General features: G+C 59.8%; 1 protein-coding gene across 3 annotated transcripts in view; it reads right to left on the bottom strand.

Annotated features, from left to right (window-relative positions):
• Positions 1 to 7,199: 7,199 nt before the first annotated feature.
• The window catches only part of MEIS3 (Meis homeobox 3), a 35,508-nt gene continuing 20,712 nt past the window's right edge, over positions 7,200 to 21,995 (bottom strand). For all 3 annotated transcript variants that reach the window (XM_037884519.2, XM_043534517.1, XM_043534518.1), the window contains exons 7-13: positions 19,346 to 19,457; positions 13,973 to 14,118; positions 11,176 to 11,252; positions 9,804 to 9,862; positions 9,431 to 9,517; positions 8,385 to 8,473; positions 7,200 to 7,958 (exon numbers count right to left, since the gene is read on the bottom strand). In XM_037884519.2, the coding sequence (XP_037740447.1) occupies positions 8,415 to 8,473; positions 9,431 to 9,517; positions 9,804 to 9,862; positions 11,176 to 11,252; positions 13,973 to 14,118; positions 19,346 to 19,457 (540 nt within the window). In that variant the 3' untranslated portion in view covers positions 7,200 to 7,958; positions 8,385 to 8,414. The remainder of the gene's footprint in view (positions 7,959 to 8,384; positions 8,474 to 9,430; positions 9,518 to 9,803; positions 9,863 to 11,175; positions 11,253 to 13,972; positions 14,119 to 19,345; positions 19,458 to 21,995) is intronic.

Genomic DNA, 21,995 nt, shown 5'->3' with positions numbered 1-21,995 from the left:
GTTGTTTCTGCGGCGCTCTCTGCTCCTCCTTCCCTTCTGCATGGCCCGAGTCCCCCGACACCTCATGCCTCTGCTTGGGCATCGGGCATCCATCATCGGCCCCCCCATCCCCCCCCCCGGCCTGATTGCCGAGCCGCCGGCCATGAATCACGGCCCCACAATGGGACGCGTATGCCCGATAAATTAATCCAGCCGCCAGCCGCCTCCTCGCTTATTATAAATCTACCTAGGCAGCGAAAGAGGGAGCGATTTGAGGGCCTTGGGCCTGTTAACTCAAAGTGTGTGTGAGTGTGTGTGTGTGTGTGTGAGTGTGACGCTGCCCCCTGCTGGAGGGGCTGAGCCCTGCCCTCTGTGTGTGTGTGTGTGTGTGTGTGTGTGTGTGTGATAATCTGTTTGGTCAAGGTATGTGATGCAGTGTGTTTGGTTGACGTATATGCGATTATGTGTGTGAAGGTTTGGCTGGCGTGTGATTGTGTGTGTTTCGCTGAGGGGTGTGTGTGATTGTGTGTGTGTGTGTCTGTGCATGTCAAAGTGTGACGAGTATTTGGTTCAGCTGGGGGGCTGTGAGTGTGCTTAACTGGATGTGTGTGACTGGGAGTGTTGTGCGTAGCCAGGGCGTGATGTGTATGTTAGTGTGTGATTGTTGGTGGGGGTAGAGGGGGCGGTGTGGCTGGATGTGATTCTGGGTCTGGGGGGCTGCGGATGTTGTTATAATTATTAATCATTAATAAACGATCCGTTGTTTTTATTTCTCTGACGGAGCCGCCGTGGGGACCGAATGAGGATCCGGGCCCCGATGCTCCAGGCCCGGCCCAAACCCCGGGACAGCCCCTGCCCCAGAACGTGCGGCAACACCAGGGCCAACAGGTGGATGGGACTGACAGACAGGGCTGGGAGACGGGCAGACGCTGCAGTGACCTGGGCGGAACTGAGCAAACGTGCGTTTGGGGGTGAGGTGTATTTGTGTGACTGTGTCTGTACGTGCGCGGGTGGGTGCGGGAGTGTTTGTGGGAGTCGAGAGACTTGTTTCCATTCCTGGCAATAGGAGGGGAGTGGGGTCTAGTGGTTAGAGTGGGGGCTGGGAGCCAGGACTGGGAGGGGAGTGGAGTCTAGTGATTAGAGCAGGATTTTAGGGGTCGGTATCCAAACGCACTGGGCCTGGAGCCGGTATTGGATCCCGCCTGGTGCCCTCTGCAGCAAGGGCAGGAGATGCAGAAGCCGGGCAGCGCTGGGCTGGTTCCATCAGTGAATGAAATATCGGGAGGGGGAACATCACAGGAAAGCAGGAGGAAATTAATCTGTAGTGCTGGCAGGAGCCGATTCCTCATCCCATGTCAGCTGCTTGATTTGGGAGAGTGGGTCGCGGCTCGGGAGGGAAGGTGCCTGGTGGGTAGCAGCTGGGGAGGGAAGGTGCCCGGCTGGCCTCCAGTGCTTGGCCCCAGCTCGCTCCTCCTGAGGAGCCGGGGTTAGGGAAATTCCTGGAGGCAGGGGACTGTTTAATCTCAGGGGGAGCGTGGCACTGCTCTGTGGCATTGGAAGGAGGCTGGAAGAAGAGGGACCATACGAACAGCCAGATTGGGTCAGATCAATGGTCCATATAGCTCACTGTCCTATCTTTGGCCTTGGCTGGTGCCAGCAGCTTCAGAGGGAATGAACAGAACAGGGCAGTTATCGAGTGATCCTTTCCCTGTCGTCCAGGCCCAGCTTCTGGCAGTCAGAAGTTTAAGGATGCCCAGAGCATGGGACTGCATCCCTCACCATCTTGGCTAATAGCCATTGATGGACCTGTCCTCCAGGAACGTGTCTAATTCTTTCTGGAACCCAGTTAGCCTCCACAACATCCCCTGGCAAGGAGTTCCATGGGCTGACTGAGCATTGGGGGAAGAAATACTTCCTCTTGTTTGTTATAAACCTGCTCTGTTCATTTCATCGGGTGACCCCTGGTCTGTGTGTGATGTGAAGGAGTAAATAACTCTTCTCTAGTCACTTTCTCCACACCAACCATGACTTTATAGACCTCTGTTGCATCCCTTCTTTTTCAATCTGAACAATCCCAGTCTTTATCATCTCTCCTCGTATCGAAACTGTTCCATCCCCCTGATCACTGGTGTTGCCCTTTTCTGTACTTTTCCCAATTCTAATATATCCTTTTTGAGATGGGGCGACCAGAGCTGCATGCAGGTGTGGACGTACCGTGGCTTTATACAGAGGCATTATGAGATTTACTGTCTTATTATCTACCCCTTTCCTAATGATTCCCAACATTGTGTTCGCGTTTTTGGCTGCCGCTGTACATTGAATGGATGTTTTCTGAGAACTATCCACAGTGACCCCAAGATCTCTTTCTTGAGTGGTAACAGCTAATTCAGACCCCATCATTTTATACGTAGAGCTGGGATTATGTTTCCCAATGTGCATTGCTTTGCCTTTATCAACACTGAATTTCATCTGCCATTTGTTGCTCAGTCACCCAGTTTTGCACGGTCCCTTTGTAACTGCGTTGGACGTAACTATCTTGAGTAGTTTTGTATCATCTGCAGATTTCCCCCCCTTCACTGGTCACCCCCTTGTCCAGACCATTCGTAAATATGTCGATCAGCACTGGGCCCAGTACAAATCTTTGGGTCCCCTACTATTTACCGGTCCTCATTGTGAAAACTGACTGTTTATTCCTACCCTTTGTTTCCTATCTTTCAACCAGTCCCTGATCCAGAAGCTTTTGGGTCGGTTAAGAGAAGTGAAGGGGTGAACAGAAATGTGATAACCAGGGGCTCTTTGATCTACCAGAGAAATGTGATAACCGGGGGCTCTTCGATCTAGCAGAGAAAGGTCAAACACGATCCAATGGCTAGAAGTTGAAGCTAGACAGGGTCAGTGTAAGGTGCACGTTTTTACTAGGTAATCCAGACTGGCTGTTTCTCTAAAAGATCCGTTCTAGTTCAAACAGGAATTAACGGAGGAAAGTCCCCACGGCTTAATCCACAGCCGGGGAGATTTAGGTGAGATATTAGCAAAACCTTTCTAACTCTCAGGGGAACAAAGCTCCGGGACAGGCTCCCAAGTGAGGCTGTGGGATCCCCGTCACTGGAGGTTTTTAAGAACAGGTTGGGAAAACCCATGAAGGCTGGTCTAGGGTTAGTTGGTCCTGCCTCAGCCTCTCGAGGTCCCTTCCAGCTGGACGTTTCTGTGATCCTCTGGCGGTGTTACACAGGAGAGCAGACTAGATGCTCATCGGGGTCTCTTGGACTCTAGGTTTCTAGGGCTGGGATGGAAGCAGAGTTTTGAGTTTTGAAACTGGTTTCTGGAACGAGGACACAAAAATTCGGGATTTCCCATCAAACGAAATTCCAGGCTCCAAACCGTTCGTTTGGGGGGAACCAAACATTTCACTCCCATGGGGACGTCTTTGAGTTGGCTGCAATAATATCAAAGAAGCGAAATCTCTCGGTGTAAAGTCAAAGGTTCTGTTCCAAAAGGTCAAAGCAGAACTTCCCAAGCTGGGAAGAGAACCCAGGAGTCCTGGTATCCAGCCCCTGCTCTATCCACTAGACCCCCACTCCCCTTCCAGAGTGAGGAATAGAACCCAGGAGTCCTGCCTCTGGAGGGAAATGGGGGTCTAGTAGCTGGAAGGGGCTGGGAGTCTGGACTTCTGGGTCCCATTCCCAGCTCAGGGACGGGGTGTAGCCATGGGGAAATGTCCTGCCACATCTGCTGAAGCAGACTTTGATCTGGAAGGTCCCTGTGGTGTCAGTGGCTGTCCTGTCAGCGCCCTGGAAAGCAATGCAAAACGGGGGCTCCCCACACCCCTCGTCAGCCTGCCTCTCCCCAGCCCCCTGCTCTGGTGCTTGAGGCCTGGACAACAGCCTAAAAGGCCAGCACCACTGGGCATATCCTTAATGAGGAACCCCCGGGCTTGACCCCTGTGCCAGGAAATTATCATGAAAGGAAGCGTCTGTCGCTTCCGCAGCTCAGCCCCCGGCCAGTGTCCCTTCCCGCAGCCCGTCTGGTTATTGCTCAGTTCCGCATCGCTTGACCCACAGGTCACCACCCTGTGGGCCAGGGACTGGACAGGACCCATCTACCTTGAAGGAGTCGATTGTGCCGAGTAGAACACGATCCAAAGGCTGGAAGTTGAAGCTAGCTGAATTCAGATTGGAAGGAAGGCGTAATTACGAGCAGTGGTGAGCTGGAGACGGTTGTTAAACTCAGAAGCCCTCTCAGAGCCGGTTGTTCCGCGAGGGAGAACCGGTTCTAACAGGGCTGCTAAACTGAACCGGCCCAAAGTGGCTCCTTCGGCACCGACTCCGCGGGTGCTCCAATCCTGGAGCACCCAAGGGGAAAATTTGGTGGGTGCAGAGCACCCACCGGCAGCTCCCCGCCCCACCCCCGGCCCCAGCTCACCTCCGCTCCGCCTCCGCCTCCTCCCCTGAACGCGCTGCCCCGCTCTGCTTCTCTGCCCCCCCCGGCTTCCCGCAAATCCGCTGTTGGCGCGGGAAGCCGGGGCGGGAGGGGGGCGGAGAAGCGGCGCGTTCAGGGGAGGAGGTGGAGCGGAGGTGGTCTGGGGCCGGCCGTGGGGCGGGGAGCTGCCGGTGGGGGCTCTGCACCCACCAAATTTTCCCCGCGGGTGCTCCAGCCCCGGAGCACCCATGGAGTTGGCACCTAAGCACTTTTGATGTGATCAGTGGGGGAGCGGCCACTCCCCCTGCTCCCCCCCCCAGCTACGCTCCCCCACCCCAGGAGCCAGAGGGACCTGCCGAATGCTTCCTGGGAGCTGCCCCGGGTAAGCACCACCGGGACTCCCCACCTCGCCCCCCGGCAGGTGCCTCTGGCTCTTAGGGGTGGGGTGGGCACCCACTACGGTGGCCCACGAGACCCTCCTGCTCGGTTCTGGGGGCAGTCAGGGGACAGGGGAGGGGGATAGATGGGGCAGGGGTCCTGGGGGGGCATCAATTAACGCAGGGGGGGGTTGGATGGGGCAGGAGTCCCGGGGGGCGGGGGTGGGCAACGACCCCCTCGTGGGGTGAGGAAGGGACACATTGTTAAGATTTTGGCAGCTCATCACTGATTACGAGTGAGGGTCATTAACCATTGGAAGAATTTACCCAGGGGTGTGGTGGATTCCCCGTCACTGGCAGTTTTGAAATCAAGATTGGGTAGGTTTTCTAGGAATCGTTTGGGGGAAGTTCTTGGGCCCGTGTCATACGGGAGGCCAGACTCCATGGTCACAGCAGGGCCGTCTGGCCTTGGAATGGATCGCTGGGCTCGGAAGGATTGGATTTGTATCGGTCAATGTCAATTACACACACAAACTGAGGGGGAAAAACATTTCCTCATAATAATTGAAATCAACAGCTAGGCAAGGGAGGAAAAAGGCTGCAATGTATTAGATTAAAATTCCAGTGATTTAGACCAGTGGTTCTCGACCAGGGGTACGCAGAGGTCTTCCAGGGGTCTTCTATTTGCCTAGTTTACAACGGGCTACATAAAAAGCCCTGGTGAAGTCAGTACCAACTAAAATGTCATACAGACAGTGACTTGTTTGCATGGCTCTATATACGAGACACAGAAATGTCAGTGCAATATTTATATTCCAATCGATTTATTTTCTAATTGTGTGGTAAAAAGGAGAACGTCAGCAATTTTCGGTAACAGTGCGGCGGTGACACTTTTGCATTATGAAGTCTGATTTTGTCAGCAAGTCGTTTTTAAGTGAGGTGAAACTTGGGGTAACGCCAGACAAATCAGCCTCCTGGAAGGGGAGCTCTGGAAAGGTTGAGAGCTACGGATTTCGACTTTTGATTTAGGCTGGTCACAAACAGACTCGCAAATCAGTAGTAAAAACAGGTACGATTTGTTGATTTAAGGATATTTACTTGGTACATTGTGACATGGGACGCTGACCAGTTGTGTTTTCGTGGGCTATAAAGCTTTAACTTTTTGAACCTCCACATCTGCTGTTATTAAATCATTGTCTCCCCCCACAATCATTTCCCACAACTGTGAATTTAAATCAATTTTTTAAAATGCTTAAACCCTGTAATTTTACACAGGGGTGAGAATTTAAATTAAATAAAAAGCTTAAAAATAAATATTGGTATCTGTCCAAATGATAAAAGAATAAAAATTGAATTCTGCCAAGCCCAGCTGTCGGGAGGGGGTTGTTGATTTCTGCTCTGGGGGGAGCTCAGACAGACAGGTATGCATAGGGAGGCAGAGTGGTTAGCGAAGTGGCCTAACGCACAGGAGTTTTGGGCTCTAGTCTTCGTTCTGCCTGCTGCGTGACCTCTGACAAGCTGTGGCCAACAAGACCAGTCTCCTGCACCAAGCGCTTTGAGATCCACGGAAATACTTAAGGAGATTTGGTTCTCGCTGCAGGACATTGTTTTCCCGGCCCTGGGCTCATCCAGAGGAGAAGAACAAAAACAATAAAATGGTTTTGAAAGACCTGAGCTAGGAGGAAAGGTTTAAAAAAAAGGGGGGGGGCCCATTTAGTCTGGGTGAGGGGGAACCTGAGAACGGTTGTCAAATCTGTTCAGGGAGGGTACAAAGAGGACGGTGATCAACTGTTCTCCCTGTCCAGGACAAAAAGGGACAGGCTTAATCAGCAGCAAGGGAGATCTAGGTTGGATATTAGGACAAACTCTAAGGACAGTTAAGCTCTGGGACAGGTGTCCCAGGGAGGTTGTGGAGTCCCCGTCACTGGAGGATTTAAGACCAGGTTGGGCAAACCCCTGTCCGGGTCTGGTCTACAGTTACTTGGTCCTGGGCTCAGCGCAGGGGGCTGGATGTGATGCCTCTCGAGGGCCCTTCCAGCTGGACATTTCTGAGGCTCTTCTTAAAACGCCAGCCCTGAACGCAGCATTGCAGCCTCGGTTAAACCCACGCACAAATCGCGGCAGGACTGAGGTCCTAGACTGCATGGTGCAGCTTCCTTCCTGAGGCTCTGGGTCTAAGTTCGTTGCCAGGAGCCTTGATTGGGTTCACGAATACACGTGCCAATTAATAATAACGACTTGGCCTAATGCGTGTGAGATCCACCGAGGAAAAGTGCTCGACGTAGACACACACACACACACACACACACACACACTCACACACACACACAAAACCGCTTTTTTGGGATTTGTTTTTTATATCATAAAAAACAGATCAAACCAAACCCTTCCCCCCCCCCAAAAAAAACCCCAAACCAGGAAAAAAAATGTACAAGTTAATTTACTTCCCCGTTCTGCGCGTCAATAATAATTAATTCATTCATAATTAAAAAACCAACCAAACCAAAACACCCGACGGATTCGGTGGCCCCGAAAGACTCCGGAGCTTAGCGACGGCGGTGGAGAGGGGTGAAAATCTGAACAGAGAGGCTGTTTCTTTCTGTTGGGGGAGTGGGGCGGGGGTGCGTGCGTGCGTGGAGGGAAATAAGAAACCAGCCCCAAAGTAACACAAAAGAGCCCCGAATCCTTCTCTGAAATGCGACCGAGCAGCTCCTTGGCAGGCAGCCGGGCGGGTCAGGTTCACGTTCTGTTAAGTGCCCGAGTCTGGCTTCTCCGTCGGCCTCTCGGAGCCTCGCGACGCTCGACGGCCCGGCTTCGTGTCCTCCCGAGCGCGGCCCGCTCTGTCCGCCCGGACGAGGGGTTCCTGGGGGGATGGCGGGAGAGGGGGGCGGATCCGTGGGGGGCAGGGAGGGACGGGGATGGCAGCAGGGGTCTCTGTGTCCATGGTCGCCCCGCTCTGGGGCGGCCTCCCCCCGACTCTGGGGTGTCGGGGCGGGCGTCGCGGGCTGCTGCCTGGGGGCATGAGGGGGTGGGGGGAGGAGGGGCCATGGCACGGGCTGGCGGGAAGAGGGGAGGGGGAGGGTATGGGGAGAGGGGGTGCCTGTACCCTGGCTGCTGCGTGAGTTCTGTGCCCGTGGGCCCGGTAGGATAATGGCCCGGCAGGGCCCGGCATATCCTGGAAACCTGGAAGAGACGGGGAAAGGGGCGGGGGGGGCAGATTAGTGCTATACAGGGGGCGGGGGAGGCTTGGAGAGGGGGAATGGGGTGGGGAAGGCAGGTCGGGGGATGGGCAGGTCGGAACGGGATGCGGGAGGGGAGACGGGCAAAGGGGATGAAGGCAGGAGGTTGGTCCGGGGAGGGATGGGGCTAGCTCACAATTGCCCCCCCCCTCAGACCCAGCCTGGCTCACGCTACCCCCCCCCCCCGCCCCATGACTGCTGGGCGATTCTACTTGGCCCACCCCCCCGCCCCCCAGTGCTGACCCCAGGTGGGATCAGTCCAGGACCCAGTAGATGCGAGGGGTGAAACGAGAAAAGCCAGGGGCAGACCCCTCTCCTGCAGAGACCTACGTCGCCTCCCCCCCCGGCCCCCCCCCGGCCCCATACTCACATCCCCCAGCGTCGGCGTCCGCAGGACAGCTCACATGTAATGCCACTGGCCCTCCATTCCCATGGCGATGCCCATACTGCCCATCGGACCTGGGGGGCGGGGGGGGGAGGAGAGCTGAGACCCCACCCACAGCCTCAGAGCCCTAGATCCCGGAGTCGGACGGGACCCCCCCGGCCGGCCGGCCTGGCTCACCCAAGCCGAACAGCCTCCCGCCCCCGTCGCTCCCGCCTCCAGCCCATATCTGACGGGGGAGCGAGACCAAACCTTTCCGCAGCGCAGTTTAAAGGCTTCCCCCTGGGTCTGATGCAGCATGGAAGGGGGGGGGCATAAAACGGCACGCACCGTGCCAGCCCCTGCCCCAGCCCTCCCCCATGGCGCAGGTTCACCCGGCCGGGACAGCAGCCAGGAGCACCAGCTGTTTAGTGGGGGTGGGCTCCTGTCTGAGACCGGCCCACCTCATTCCACCTCTGGTGACTGTATCTCGAGGGACATCGAGCCGTACTGGGGCCTGGCTGGACGTCTTCCTCAGCGAAAAGGGGGTCCCCCCCTGCTTTCCCCCCAATCGAAACACGGCTTTTTCCGACAGATACAAAACACACTCAGGGGGGTGGGGGTCGGGGGGGGGGAATTGCTGGAATGGGGGAGATTTTTCCCCCCTCCCCCCAGAGACAAACCAGCCGTTTGGTCTTCGATTCCAATAGAAACCGAAAAAAATTTGGAGGGAGAATTTAAAACCCTTCCCCCCCCGCCCAAAAAATTTCACACTGAATCGAAGAGGAATTCGTCCTTGCAATGAAGAATAGGAACCGGTGTGGGGCGAGGGGAAGGGGGGGGCCCCGATATATATTTTTTATGGCTGGACACATTTCCGGAGGAAAGTATATGTCCCGTTTTTTCGGTCCCACCCCCTGGCGCCCCCCAGGACTCCGGTTCCCCCCACTGTCGCCAGGGGAGGGAGGAATGAAACTGGACTGGACGGAGGAGACCGGCAAGTTGGGGGGGGGCTCCCCGCCAGCTAGTCCAGCCCCGCCCCGCTCCAGCCTTACCTGGGGGGCGGATGGCCATGTGCTGTTGCCCGTCCATGACGTACCCGCCGATGGGCTGCGTGTCGGGGCTGTAGGGCGCCCCCTGACCTGCGCCCAAGAGAGGGAGGAAAGGTCACGGTGGAGATCGGGGGGCACTTTCAAAGTGTGGGTGGGGGGCATTGTGGGCTCTGCAGAGTGGGGCGCACGAGCCCCGCCCCTCTGGGGGCAGGACACAAGCCCGGGGGTGGGGGGGGCATGCCACCCCCTCCTCTGTCGGGCAGCAGGGCGCTCGGTCCCCGTGGCCTTGTCCAGGTCTGGGAGGCAGAGGGTTTCGCGGGCTCCCCGCCTGCCGTGCCCCCGCGCCCCCCCCAGAGCCCCGCCAGCTGGGCCTCACCTGTGCGGTTGGACTGGTCGATCATCGGCTGGACGATGCGCCTCCGGGCGTTAATAAACCTGCACCGGGCGGGACAGACAGACAGAGGGTGAGTCCCGGAGCGGCTGGGGCTGGGGGGAGAAGGACACAGCCCGGAGACCCAGGGACCTCAGGTGCAAGGGGAGGGTGGAGGTCACAGCCCCCCCACCCGCACCGGGGGTTTTGTCTCCCGGGGTTGTTGCAGCGTGTCTGTCTGGGGAGGGGACCACAACAGCCTCCTCGGGGGCATGTGCCCCCCATTGGGTGCCAAATAGGCCTGACAGGGGACCAGTCCCCCCCTGCCCACTCTATTGCCCCCCCCAACCACCACCCCACAGCCAGGGATCGAACCCAGGAGTCCTGGCTCCCAGCTCCCCTGCTCTAATCACTAGACCCCACTCCCCTTCCAGAGCTGGGGATAGAACCCAGGCGTCCTAGAGACACCCCCCCCCATTCTAACCCTGAGTCCACCATGTTCCCCAGAACCCCCCACCCCACAGTGTTCCTCACAGGGCCCGGGGTCTGCGCGAGGGGAAAGGGGCCCCCAGCCCCTGCTTCTGGGGGGAGGTCTTACTCTGATCATGGGTGTGTGGGGGGTGCCAGGGTGTGGGGGAGGGGAAGGCAGGAGGCCCATGGGTGGGTGTGTGGGGCATGGGGGGAAGAGATGAGAGGGGTGGGGAAGTGAAGGGCATGGGTGGGGGCTGCAAGGTGGGCGATTCCAGGGGCATGGTGGGTTGCAAGGAGGGTCAGTGGAATGGGGGTGTGAGGGGGGAAGGGGGAGAAGCCAGGGGCAGGGGTGTTGCGAGGGGGGAGGGGGAAATGCCAGAGGCAGAGGGGGTTGCGAGGGGAGAGATGCCAGAAGTGGGGGGGTGGGTTGTGAGAGGGGATGGGATAATGCCAGGGGCAGGGGTTGTGAGGGGGAGGGGGAGATGCCAGAGGCAGGGGGGTTTGCGAGGGGCCAGGGGGAGATGTCAGAGGAGGGGGGTTGTGAGGGGGAGATGCTGGGGGGGGCTGCGAGGGGGGAGGGGGAGATGCCGTGGTTGGGGAGTTGGGAGGGGGATGGGGAGATGCTGGGACGCGGGGGGGGGGGTTGTGAGGGGGAAGCGGGAGATGCTGGGATGGGGGGTTCAAGGGGGGAGGGGGAGATGCCAGAGGCGGGGGGGGTTGCGAGGGGGAGATGCTGGGATGGGGGGGTTATCATGAGGGGTGCAAAGGGGGAGGGGACGTGCAGGGGAGTGGGGTGGGGTCACGAGGAATGGTGGTGGGGGTGGGCTGAGGGGCATGGAGGGACGGTAAGAGGGGGTGCAGGTGGGATCACCCCATCCCCCCAGGGTAGCTTCCGGGCCAACCTTACCAGTTATTGACCTGCAGGATGGTGAGCCCCGTGTCCTGTGCCAGCTGCTTCTTCTGCTCCTCCGAGGGGTACGGGTGCTGCAGACCAGAGCAGAGAGCAGCGTGACCCCAGGGGCAGCCCTGGCCACGCGATGCCCCGGCCAGAGGAGGATCTCAAAGCCCTTGGCCGGGGGGCACCAGGCCCTGCGAGCCGCCTGGTGACAGGGACACTTTAATCCCATTATAAAGATGGGGAAACTGAGTCACAAAGAGGGTAAGTGGCTTGGGTGAAGCTAGTGCCAGAGACAAGGAGAGAACCCAAGAGTCCTGGCTCCCAGCCCACCTTCCCCTCCCACAGCAGGAAATTGAACCCAGGAGTCCTGATTTCGAGCCTTCCTCCTACACCATCCCCTGAGCAGGGGATAGAACCCAGAGTCCTGGCTCCCACTCCCCAGTTCCAACCACTAGACCCCACTTCCCAGAGTTGGAAATGGAACCCAGGAGTCCTGAGTTCTCTACCTCATAAGAAAAGGTGGTCAATATTTGTCAAGTGCTTTGAGACCCTAGGATGAAGTAAAAACATAATTAACACTAATTATTATCATTCCCTACACAAAATGCCCAGTATTCCCTGCCACGGATGCTGCCAGCCCTGGGGCCTCGGATCTACAGTGAACAGGTTTAAAACTTCCCTCTAGTAGTTAGAGATGTGGGTTAGAGCAGGGGGTTGTGAGCCAGGATTCCTGGGTTCTATTCCCAGCTCTGGGATCCTTCCCGCCCTCAGCCTCCCCCTTCCTCAGCTTCCAGCCAGATGGCCTGGCTCAGAAACCTCGTCCTCCCATCCCGCGGGGCAGCAAAGGTCCTGCCGATCAAAGGCCAGGCAGCCTCGTGCTTTCCCTGCCAGGCCCCAATGATGGATGAGGCGGCACCGTTCTGTGGGTCACCCCGAGACCTCTGCCGAGCCCCCCCGGCCCTGACAGCGCGGTGACAGATGACAGGCGGCCTTCCCTGGCTGCCCAGGTCACCGCAAGCTGGGCAGTTGCTAGGAGGCAAATTCAGAGCTCCCAGGGGAGATTTGATGCCTCCAAAAAATAGGTTAGACTCCCAGGCATCACAGACGAGGAGGGATCTGGGCCAGGTCCGTTGGGTACCAGGATCTGGGCCAGCTGAGGTTCAGTTTGGGCTAGGTAGGGTCCATTTGGGGCTGGGGGCCACTGGGGGCCAGGGTGTGGCCAGGTTAATTTGGTATCAGGGTCTGGCCCAAGCAGGGATCATTCATTCAATGGTGACATTTACAACTGTGACATTTGCTCTTTGTGGTGGTTACATGCATCATGTCCCCCCTTCAGTGTTTGGTCCACAGAGGGTAAGAGCCTTCTACTGCTACTGGCTGATGGAGTCGCCCCCTCAGCTCAAGGCCTGAGATTCTGGCACTTGGGGAGCAGGGTCCAAGCCCAGCTATGACAGGCTGAATGGGCTAATTCTGTCAGCAGTGCGGGCTAGTGGACGGAGCAATGAACTGGGACTCGGGAGAGTACGGTTCTAGGCCTGGCTATTTGCTATCCTATAATAGCTGGCTATCAAATCCTAGAATAAACCCAGGGGTCCTGACCCCTGCTGCTCTAACCACTAGACCCCACTCCCCTCCCAGAGCCAGGGAGAGAACCCAGGAGTCCTGGCTCCCAGCCCCCTCGCTCTAACCACTAGACCCCACTCCCCTCCCAGAGCCAGGGAGAGAACCCAGGAGTCCTGGCTCCCAGCCTCCTTCCCTATTCTACACCCTTCCCAAAATTCAACTTTGACCAGCCCAGTTAGTGCATGGCACAATTTATGCCAACTTCCCGCTCCACCGGAAGGCTCCCCATGAAGAGTCTCCAGTTTCAGAAATGGGGGGCTGGGTGGGGGGACAGGCCCACTGGGGGGGTCACCCCCTATCCCACCAGGCTGGGAAAAGCCTCTGCTAAGCAGAGCCCTCTGGGGTGGCAGCACCAGCCAGTGGGTTTGGGGTAATTGACCAGAATTGATTACCCTTTCCCAGTCCCTAATAGGTTTATGGTGTCGTCAATTAGTGACTAATTGGTCAGCGCTCATTAACTCGGCTTTGTTTAACTAACCAGGGAGAGACGGGTGCCGCAGCTCCCCTAACTGCTCGGTGGCACAGCGGCGAAATGGCAACGCAGCAGCCTGCCCGCTCGGGGGCCGGGCCGTTCACCAGCTCTCTGAGCTGTAACCGGCACCGGGGGCCGGGACCGGCCTGGGGTCCCACAGCTCCGGTGAGTGTAGGTGGGACCTTTCCCCGTGGTGGGGGGCACTTTGCACGCTCACTGCAGGCCTGGTTCTCTTATGCCAGTGCCCCTCTGGGCTCCCCACCCAGAGCTAGGAATAGAACCCAGGAGTCCTGGCTCCCAGCCCTCCCCTGCTCTGACCACTAGACCCCACTCCCCTCCCAGAGCTAGGAATAGAACCCAGGAGTCCTGGCTCCCAGCCCTCCCCTGCTCTGACCACTAGACCCCACTCCCCTCCCAGAGCTGGGGATAGAACCCAGGAGTCCTGGCTCCCATCTCCTTCTGCTCTAACCACTAGACCCCACTCTCCTCCCAGAGCTGGGTATAGAACCCAGGAGTCCTGGCTCCCAGCCGTCCCCTGCTCTGACCACTAGACCCCCCTCCCCTCCCAGAGCTAGAGCTAGAACCCAGGAGTCCTGGCTCCCAGGCTCTAACCATTACACTCCAGTCCAACCCCATGGCTTCTGTCTCACTCACTTCCCCTCCTTACGTCTCTGGCACCTGGCCTTGCCCTGCCCCCTTCTCGTCACTCACCGACAGGTGCTGGAACAGCCAGGCCCGCATGATGTTGGTGGCTACTTTGGGGAAGATCCCCCGCTTCTTGTTGCGTTTTTTGTCTCGGTCCAGGTCGTCGTCATCCCCAGTGCTGGGGGAGGCCACGCTGTTATCCAGGCAGTCCCCTGGAAGGAAGGCACCCTGAGTGTCCCGGAGCAGGACTTGAACCAGGGACCGGTTCTACCGAGGCACCTGCCCCTTGCGGCTTGAGCTAAAGAAGAGCTCTCGGCCCCTTCCCTGGCGTTGACTCGTAAACGCGGTTGAGCCACCAGGGGGTGACAAAGAGCCACAGCAGGGGGCACACGGCCCCCTAGGGGCGAGAATGAGAAGTGCAGACTCTTGGCTGTTCTCCGCCCTTGCTTCACGTCTCCTTCTCCTGCACCTTGGGCAAGCGTCTTCACCAGAGCGCAAAATCCCAGGGCCCGTCCCCTCTTGCACCAGGCCCTGCTCTCCCCCCAGAGCTGGGGACGGAACCCAGGGGTCCTGGCTCCCAATCGTCCTCCACGCTTACTTTAACCACTAGACCCCACTCCCCTCCCAGAGCCAGAACCCAGGAATCCTGGCTCCCAGACTCCCCTACTCCAACCCGCTGCCCCCCACTCCCCCACCAGTGGCTGATGCTGGATCCCTGCCCCACTGCAGCCTGGGCCGAGCCTCACCAGCCTTGGGAATTTGGGGCTTTTCCTTGGTTCCTTGCAGTGCTGGGCCCAGAACGAGGCTATTTCGGATCAGACAGACTCTAGTTTCCTCTCAGCCCCAGCCCCGGGACGGGGACTTGAGTGACTCCAGAGTGGTGGTTGGGGAGAGCTCAGGTGTGTTTTGCACCTGGGCCCAGATCCTCAGAGGTGTAGGGCAGCTAAGCACCAGCACACCGTGAGGATGGGGCCTTAGAAGCTACAGGGGTGGGGTGGGGTGTGGCCGGGTAACGGATGGACAGACAGAAGGGTATGATGGGCGGACGACTGCATCCCTTCCCCGTAGGTCTCCTAGGCCCCCTGCCCTGCGAGCATCTTTCGGTGAACTCCTGCCTGGGGCAGGATTCGAATCCGCGACGTTAAGGGCTGGCGGGGGAAGTGGTTCCCTTTGAGAAACAAACCTTCCCCGCAGCTGAGGTGAAATGAAACAGAACTCGGGTCTGCTCGCTGGCCGGGTCTGGGTTGCTGTTAATAGCACAAGGGGGTGTGTGTGGGTGGGTGTGTGTGTGTGTGTGTGTGTGTGTCACTGCCACCTCCTGGATGGAACGGGAATTGCACTCCTGTGTGTCCTAGACCCCCTACCCTGCTCTCAGCTGCTGGGGGTTCTCCTTTGGCTCAGGGTGCGAGACACAGCAGATTGTGGGTTCAACCCCCCCCACCCCGCCCCCGAAAGGTTCTGACGGCTGCTTTCGTTCCCTGCTCTCTTCTCCCCCCAGCCCCGACACGCTGCTCTCCCCCAGCAGTGCCGCAGCCTCCTCCGGGCCTCGGCCCTGATCCTTCGTCCTCTCTCGGGCACGCGGGCACCTGCTAGCACCGTTTGCAACCCGCTCCCCCGCCCCCCGCCCAGAGAAACATAAATCCCCCCCCTCCAGCTGCTGATCTTTCATATCCTCCGGCTAAAAGGCAGCTTAAAAGTCTCGCCTGAAGCGCCGGTAAATTATGCATCAGAGAAGGTGCTGCGGGGGCTGGGTTCTCCCTCGCCCCCCCCCCCCCCCCCCCCCCCGCAGCCGATGGATTTTCAGAGCTGGGAAATCCCAGAGAACAAAGGGAACAGCAGGAACAAAAGGGCTGGGGTGGAGGGGGGGGTTTCGGGGAGGGGGGAGGGGGGTTAAGTGGGTCGTAAGAGGTTTGGGGGGGAAGGAACAATGTGGGGGGAAGGGGAGTGGGGTGCAGGGATGAGCCGGGTTGGGGCAGGGGCGTCAGGAGCAGGGAAGTGGGTGGGGGAGGGGAGTGCGGAGGGGGGGGTTGGGAGCAGGGAGGGGGTGGGGAAGGGGAGTGGGGTGCAGGGAGGTGCTGGGGTGGGGGAGGGGAGCTAGGAGAAGAGGGGGAGGGGCCTTGGGAGCAGGGCGGGCCCTGGGGTGCACCAGCTCTGAACCGCAGTTTGGGACAGGAAGTGATGGTGACCCCCTTGGAGCTGCCAGGTCAATTCAGGGCCCAGCACCATCCACCGCAGGACAAGCAGAGTCAGCACGTCCCTGCGGTGCAGCGCCCCCTAGCGCCACACTGGGGCAATGGGGCCAGCCCTGGCTGCCAGGGGAGAGCGCCCTCTGCTGCCCCCCGCCCCACTCCCTGCCCCACAGCGCCCCCTAGTGCCGCCCTGGGGCCAGCCCTGCCTGCCAGGGGAGAATGCCCCCTGCTGCCCCCCCGCCCCACTCCCTGCCCCACAGCGCCCCCTAGTGCCACCCTGGGGCCAGCCCCGCCTGCCAGGGGAGAGCGCCCCCTGCTGAGCCCCCCGCCCCACTCCCTGCCCCACAGAGCCCCCTAGTGCCGCCATGGGGCCAGCCCCGGCTGCCAGGGGAGAGCGCCCCCTGCTGATCCTCCTGCCGCACTCCCTGCCCCACAGCGCCCCCTGGTGCCGCCCTGGGACCAGCCCCGCCTGACTGGGGAGAGCGCCCCCTGCTGAGCCCCCCGCCCCGCCCCCTGCAGCGTAGCATAGTCGTCCCCCCCCCCCGCCCCCGGCCGCATTGTGTGGCTCTATAAATGATTCACAGCCCACTTGTCCATGTTGTACGGATGCACAGAGTGTGTGGACGTGTGTATGGTATGGGCAGCACACACACGCACACGTGTGGATGCACAAGGCCCGTCTAGTGCTGCATGGTGCGGGTGCGTGCATTATGGAGATGCACAGCGGACGTCTGTGTGTGTGTTGTGTGGCTGCACAGGGCGTACGTGTTGCACAGATGCGAGGTGTATGCATGTGCGTGTTGTGTGGCTGAACGGTGCACGTGGCCGTGTGGTGCACGCGTGTGTACATTGTGAGGTTGCACGGGGGGGTGCACCGTGCACGCGTGTATATGTTCTGAGGTTGCACGGGGGGGATGCACCGTGCATGCGTGTGTATGTTGTGAGGTTGCACGGGGGATGCACCGTGCATGTGTGTGTATGTTGTGAGGTTGCACGGGGGGGCGCACCGTGCACGCGTGTGTATGTTGTGAGGTTGCACGGGGGGGATGCACCGTGCACGCGTGTGTATGTTGTGAGCTTGCACGGGGGGGATGCACCGTGCACGCGTGTGTACGTTCTGAGGTTGCATGGGGGAGTGCACCGTGCACACGTGTGTATGTTGTGAGGTTGCACGGGGGGGTGCACCGTGCACACGTGTGTATGTTGTGAGGTTGCACGGGGGGGTGCACCGTGCACGCGTGTGTATGTTCTGAGGTTGCACGGGGGGGTGCACCGTGCACGCGTGTATATGTTCTGAGGTTGCACGGGGGGGTGCCCCGTGCACACGTGTGTATGTTGTGAGGTTGCACGGGGGGATGCACCGTGCACGCGTGTGTACGTTCTGAGGTTGCATGGGGGGAGTGCACCGTGCACACGTGTGTATGTTCTGAGGTTGCACGGGGGGGTTCACCGTGCACGCGTGTATATGTTCTGAGGTTGCACGGGGGGGTGCCCCGTGCACACGTGTGTATGTTGTGACGTTGCACGGGGGGGTGCACCATGCACGCGTGTGTATGTTGTGAGGTTGCACGGGGGGATGCACCGTGCACGCGTGTTTATGTTGTGAGGTTGCACGGGGGGATGCACCGTGCATGTGTGTGTATGTTGTGAGGTTGCACGGGGGGGCACACCGTGCACGCGTGTGTACGTTCTGAGGTTGCACGGGGGGTGCATCATGCACGCGTGTGTATGTTGTGAGGTTGCACGGGGGGGTGCACCGTGCACGCGTGTGTATGTTCTGAGGTTGCACAGTGTAGCTGGGAGGCGGGAGTGGGGTGTTGCGGGGCGGGGGGAGTGGGTTGGCCATGTGGCCGCACCGTGATTAATTCAGGCTCCTGTTACGTTAGGGACCCCCCAGAGACAGGCAACGAGGCAGGGTCACGCATCCCCCCACTGCCTTTCCAACCCCCCGGCACTGTTCCTCCAGTCCCCCCTAACTGCCCCCCCCACTTTCCTTCCATCCCTCCACTGCCTCTCTATCCCCTCCCCCCACTGCCCTCCCTCTCTGAGCTCGGCTCTCTGCCACCCCACAGTCTCCCCGTGGGGCTGCGCTGAGCAGGGAGGAAGGCGACCTCGGTGAGCCCAGAGCCGAAGGGAGCCGCGGCCCCTTCCTCCGCCCTCTCTGCTCCGCTCCCCGGGTTCGTTGGCGGGGTAATCACCGAGCCGAGGGCAGCACCGTGCGCGCCCAGAGCCGGTGCATTGCCTGGCCTGGCGGCTGGGCTCTTGGAAACACCGTACTGGAGGTTGCTGCCCACGGGCATGAGGGAGCCCGGAATAAACAGCCGCCCTGCTCCACCCCAGAGGCAGCTGCATTGCAGGGTTGAACGGGCCACGCGGGCCGCCACGCAAGGCAGGAAGGGGTTAACGGGCTTCCAAAGGGCCAATCAGCCCAAACGGCGACACCTGTCAGTGAAGGTTTCAAAGGAAAAGCCCTTGGCAGGGAGCGAGGGAGGCAGCTCTGGTCTAGGGGATCTCCTGGAAGACTAGGAAGCTCCCTGTCTTGGTTTGGACTTGGGGTGTCCCGGAACGGGGCGAGACCTCACTGCAGGGCTAGTCAGCATCAGAGGCTGGCTGGAGCGGGGGAAGAGCATCTGGGAAACTGAGGCTCCACTGTGAGGGGGCACCCAGGTGAGGCTGTTTCCCGACGGGCAGGCCCTCGTGCGGCACGCGTGTGTCTAGATAGTCGCACCGGCACAGGCCTGTGACTGGTTGCTGGGGAGACGCCCTCCTGTGGCTCGGGCTTGGCCCAACGCTGCTGGGACTGTGTGGTACCGGGGGGGCTGCTGATCAGTGACACTTGCTAGGATCAAATTTCTCCCCCAAATCAAACTCCAGCTACAGGGATTCTGTTCTACCGCCTCCCCCCCCCCCCGTGTCGTTTCACTGGGAGTTGTGATCCTCCTTCGCTTGCTGTCCCAATCTGTTCTGCACCACTGTGGCTGTTAATCATCTGGCCTGCTGCACCCCAGAGGTGGCTGCATAGCAGGTCTGGGAGAGGGATCAATGAAAAAAACAGCGGTCCTGCTCCACCCCAGAGGCGGTCGCATCCAGGGCTGGATGGCACCTGTCAAGTACTTCTCAGGATGTAAAGAGGCTTTTTTTCTCCCAGCCAGGAGATCTCTCTCTCCCATCCCCAGTCCGGGCTTTGCCCCACAGGCTGGGCTGGGGCGGGGGAGGGAGCCGGGGGGGGGAGGGGGGTGTCCCACCTTACCTGGCTCGCTGGAGTTGTCCCCGCTCTGCGAGGCGATGCCCCCGCTGGAGGGCCCTGGTGTGCCCGAGTGCGTGGACCCCGTCTCGTCATGGTCTCGGATCCAGGAGTTATTCTAAACACAGAGAGGGCAGCGCTGGGAGGGTGAGCGCCGGGTAGTGGAGCCAGGGCCAGGGGTGACCCCACTGTTCCCTCTGTAATGCCCGAGCTAATCCACGGTTACTCCTGCTACGCCCCGTCTCAGCCCGGTGCCCTGCGTGCACTGCCTGGGGCCATCCCTGGCGTGGCAGGGGTCCCCGAGCCGGGGTGGAGGGGCCGCGGATCTCGGCCGAGGGAGTCTGGGCCCCGCCCCAGCACAACAAGGGGCCCCAATCTGGGTTGTGAGGTCTGTGCAGCGCCTGGCACGATGGGGGCCCCGGATCTGGGTCGGGGGTGTCTGTGCAGCGCCCAGTGTCATGGGGACCCCGGGTCTCAGTCTGGGGGGTTCTGTGAAGCACCCACTGTGATGGGGACCCTGAATGTCAGTGAGGGGGGGGTCTGTGCAGTGACAGGGACCCCAGATCTCAGTCGAGGGGGCCCAATCTCAGTTGGTGTCTCTAGTTGCTCCCATGTTATCAACACTAAAAGACCCGCTAACAAGACCAGACCCACAACAACGGGGCCGGGGGGAGAGCGGGATTCGCACACCTAGGATCGCTGTGAACCCCGGGCCCCGAGCCACAGGGCAGAGTTTAAGGGACACCGGCTTTGTCCCCAGGAGGAATGACACAGCTCAGGTCGCGCCCCCCTCCCCCCGGCCATCCCTTTTGCCCTCGGCCCATCTAACCCCCTCCCCGTATGTGCCCCACCTTGTTAACCCCGGCTAGCTGAGCCCAGGCCCCTCGGCGGGAGCCCGGCGGTTAGAAGGGTTAAGGAGGGACGGGCTGCAGGGAGGAACCTGACACGCGCCCCCCGTGGGAGCAGGGGAGGGAGTGGATCAAAGGTCCCTGGTTAAAGGCCCAGGAGGTCGAGACTGCAGCCGTGACTGTAACCCAACCACCGGGGCCGCGCGGAGTGAAATTCCCGCTGCTCCTACCAGCGCTGGCCTCCTTTAAACTGGTGTCACTTCAGAGTGACTCCACACTCCCCCTAACAGAGCTGGGGATGGAACCCAGGAGTCCTGCCTCCTGCTCTAACCACTAGACCCCATTCCCCTCCCCAAGACAAGGCGAGAACCCAGGAGTCTTGGCTCCCAGCCCCCCCCGCTCTAATCACTAGACCCCGCTCCCCTCCCAGAGCTGGGGATAGAACCCAGGAGTCCTGGCTCCCAGTCCCCCTGCTCTAACCACTAGACCCCCACTCTTTCCCCGCTCTGCTACTCTCAGAGTCGTTGGGGTCTCGCTTCACCACAAACGCCGACAACTTGGTTCGTTGCTCTGGGGGGGTCTTGGGGCCCGGCCTGTGCATTAAACAGCCACTTTGCAAGCCAAAGAACAGGGCTGGGTATTCTCCCGTCTCCAGCCTGAGACCTTCCTCGGCCATCCACAAGGCTGCAAATATTCCCCAGAGGAAGAGAGGAGTTTCGCCATGTGTGTGCATTTGCAGGGTGGGTGTGTGTTGTCTCTACCGGCCGCGATGCTGTTTGCAGTGTGTGTGTGTGTGTGTGTGTGTGTGTGTGTGCAAAGATCAGGCATGTGCACCCACCCAGATAAAGCGTGTTTGCAGCATGTGCCTGTGTACATGCAAAGAAAACGTATGTTGGCAGCGTGTACCCACGATCTGTGCACGGCGCACACGGAGACACAAAGATCATGGGTGTGTTTGCGGCGTCTGTGTCCCTGTGTGTGCACAGATTGTTGGGTGTGTCTGTCTCTGAAGGCATGGCGCGGGGGGGAGGGGTGTATCATGAGAGGTTTCCCCTGCCCTAGGAGGGGTCCTGCTAACAGGCTGGACCCACCGGTGTCTGTCATTGTCCGAACCCCAAGGACAGATGGGTCAATGGGGTGGGGGGGGGGGGGCTTGGCTGCTTCCCCTCTGGCTGCTCCCAAGTCCTGGTCTGGAATCAGGGATGGACTGTGTGTGTGTGTGGGGGGGGGTCTATGCAGGGCCTTGATGCTGATGCTGAAACTGACCCCAAATCTACCCCCCCAGGGGGTGGGGGGGCTCCATCTAATTATAACAACAAAGTCCCGGCTGGGGATTAGCTCCCTCCACCCACAGCGAGTAGCCTGCGGCCGTATTAGAAATGCAGCAGAGTTCCTACAGGAAAATGAGTGCACCGGCTGCACTAGCGAGCGGGGGGCAGCGGGCCGGGGGCAGAAGGGGGGGCAGACTGGCAGGGGGCAGCGGGCGGGGCGAGCGCCAGCCCATTTCCAAAGCACGGCTCAGTCATGAATGTTTCCAAAGCGGGAGGGGTGCAGGGGAGTCTGGCGTCCTCTGGATGTGGGACCCTGCCCCCCCGATCCAGCCCGCGCACCCTTCCCCGCTCTGAGCTGTGGCTTGCGCCCGTGGCCCCTCTCACAACATCAGGTCCCCCAGGGAGCAAGGTGGGAGGAAGTTGCGTGAGGGTGGGAGGAGATTTTGAGCGGGTGGTCGCTTTGGGGGTGAGCCGGGCCCCCAGGAACGCAAAGGGGCTGGTCAGGATCAGGTTGGTGATAACAGATGCTGGGCTAGA

Source organism: Chelonia mydas, chromosome 23 (assembly GCF_015237465.2).
Source record: "Chelonia mydas isolate rCheMyd1 chromosome 23, rCheMyd1.pri.v2, whole genome shotgun sequence".
In the NCBI taxonomy this organism is placed as follows: Eukaryota; Metazoa; Chordata; order Testudines; family Cheloniidae; genus Chelonia; species Chelonia mydas.
The sequence above is the reverse complement of the archived record's forward strand: the minus strand, read 5'-3'. Positions and strand labels throughout refer to the sequence as shown.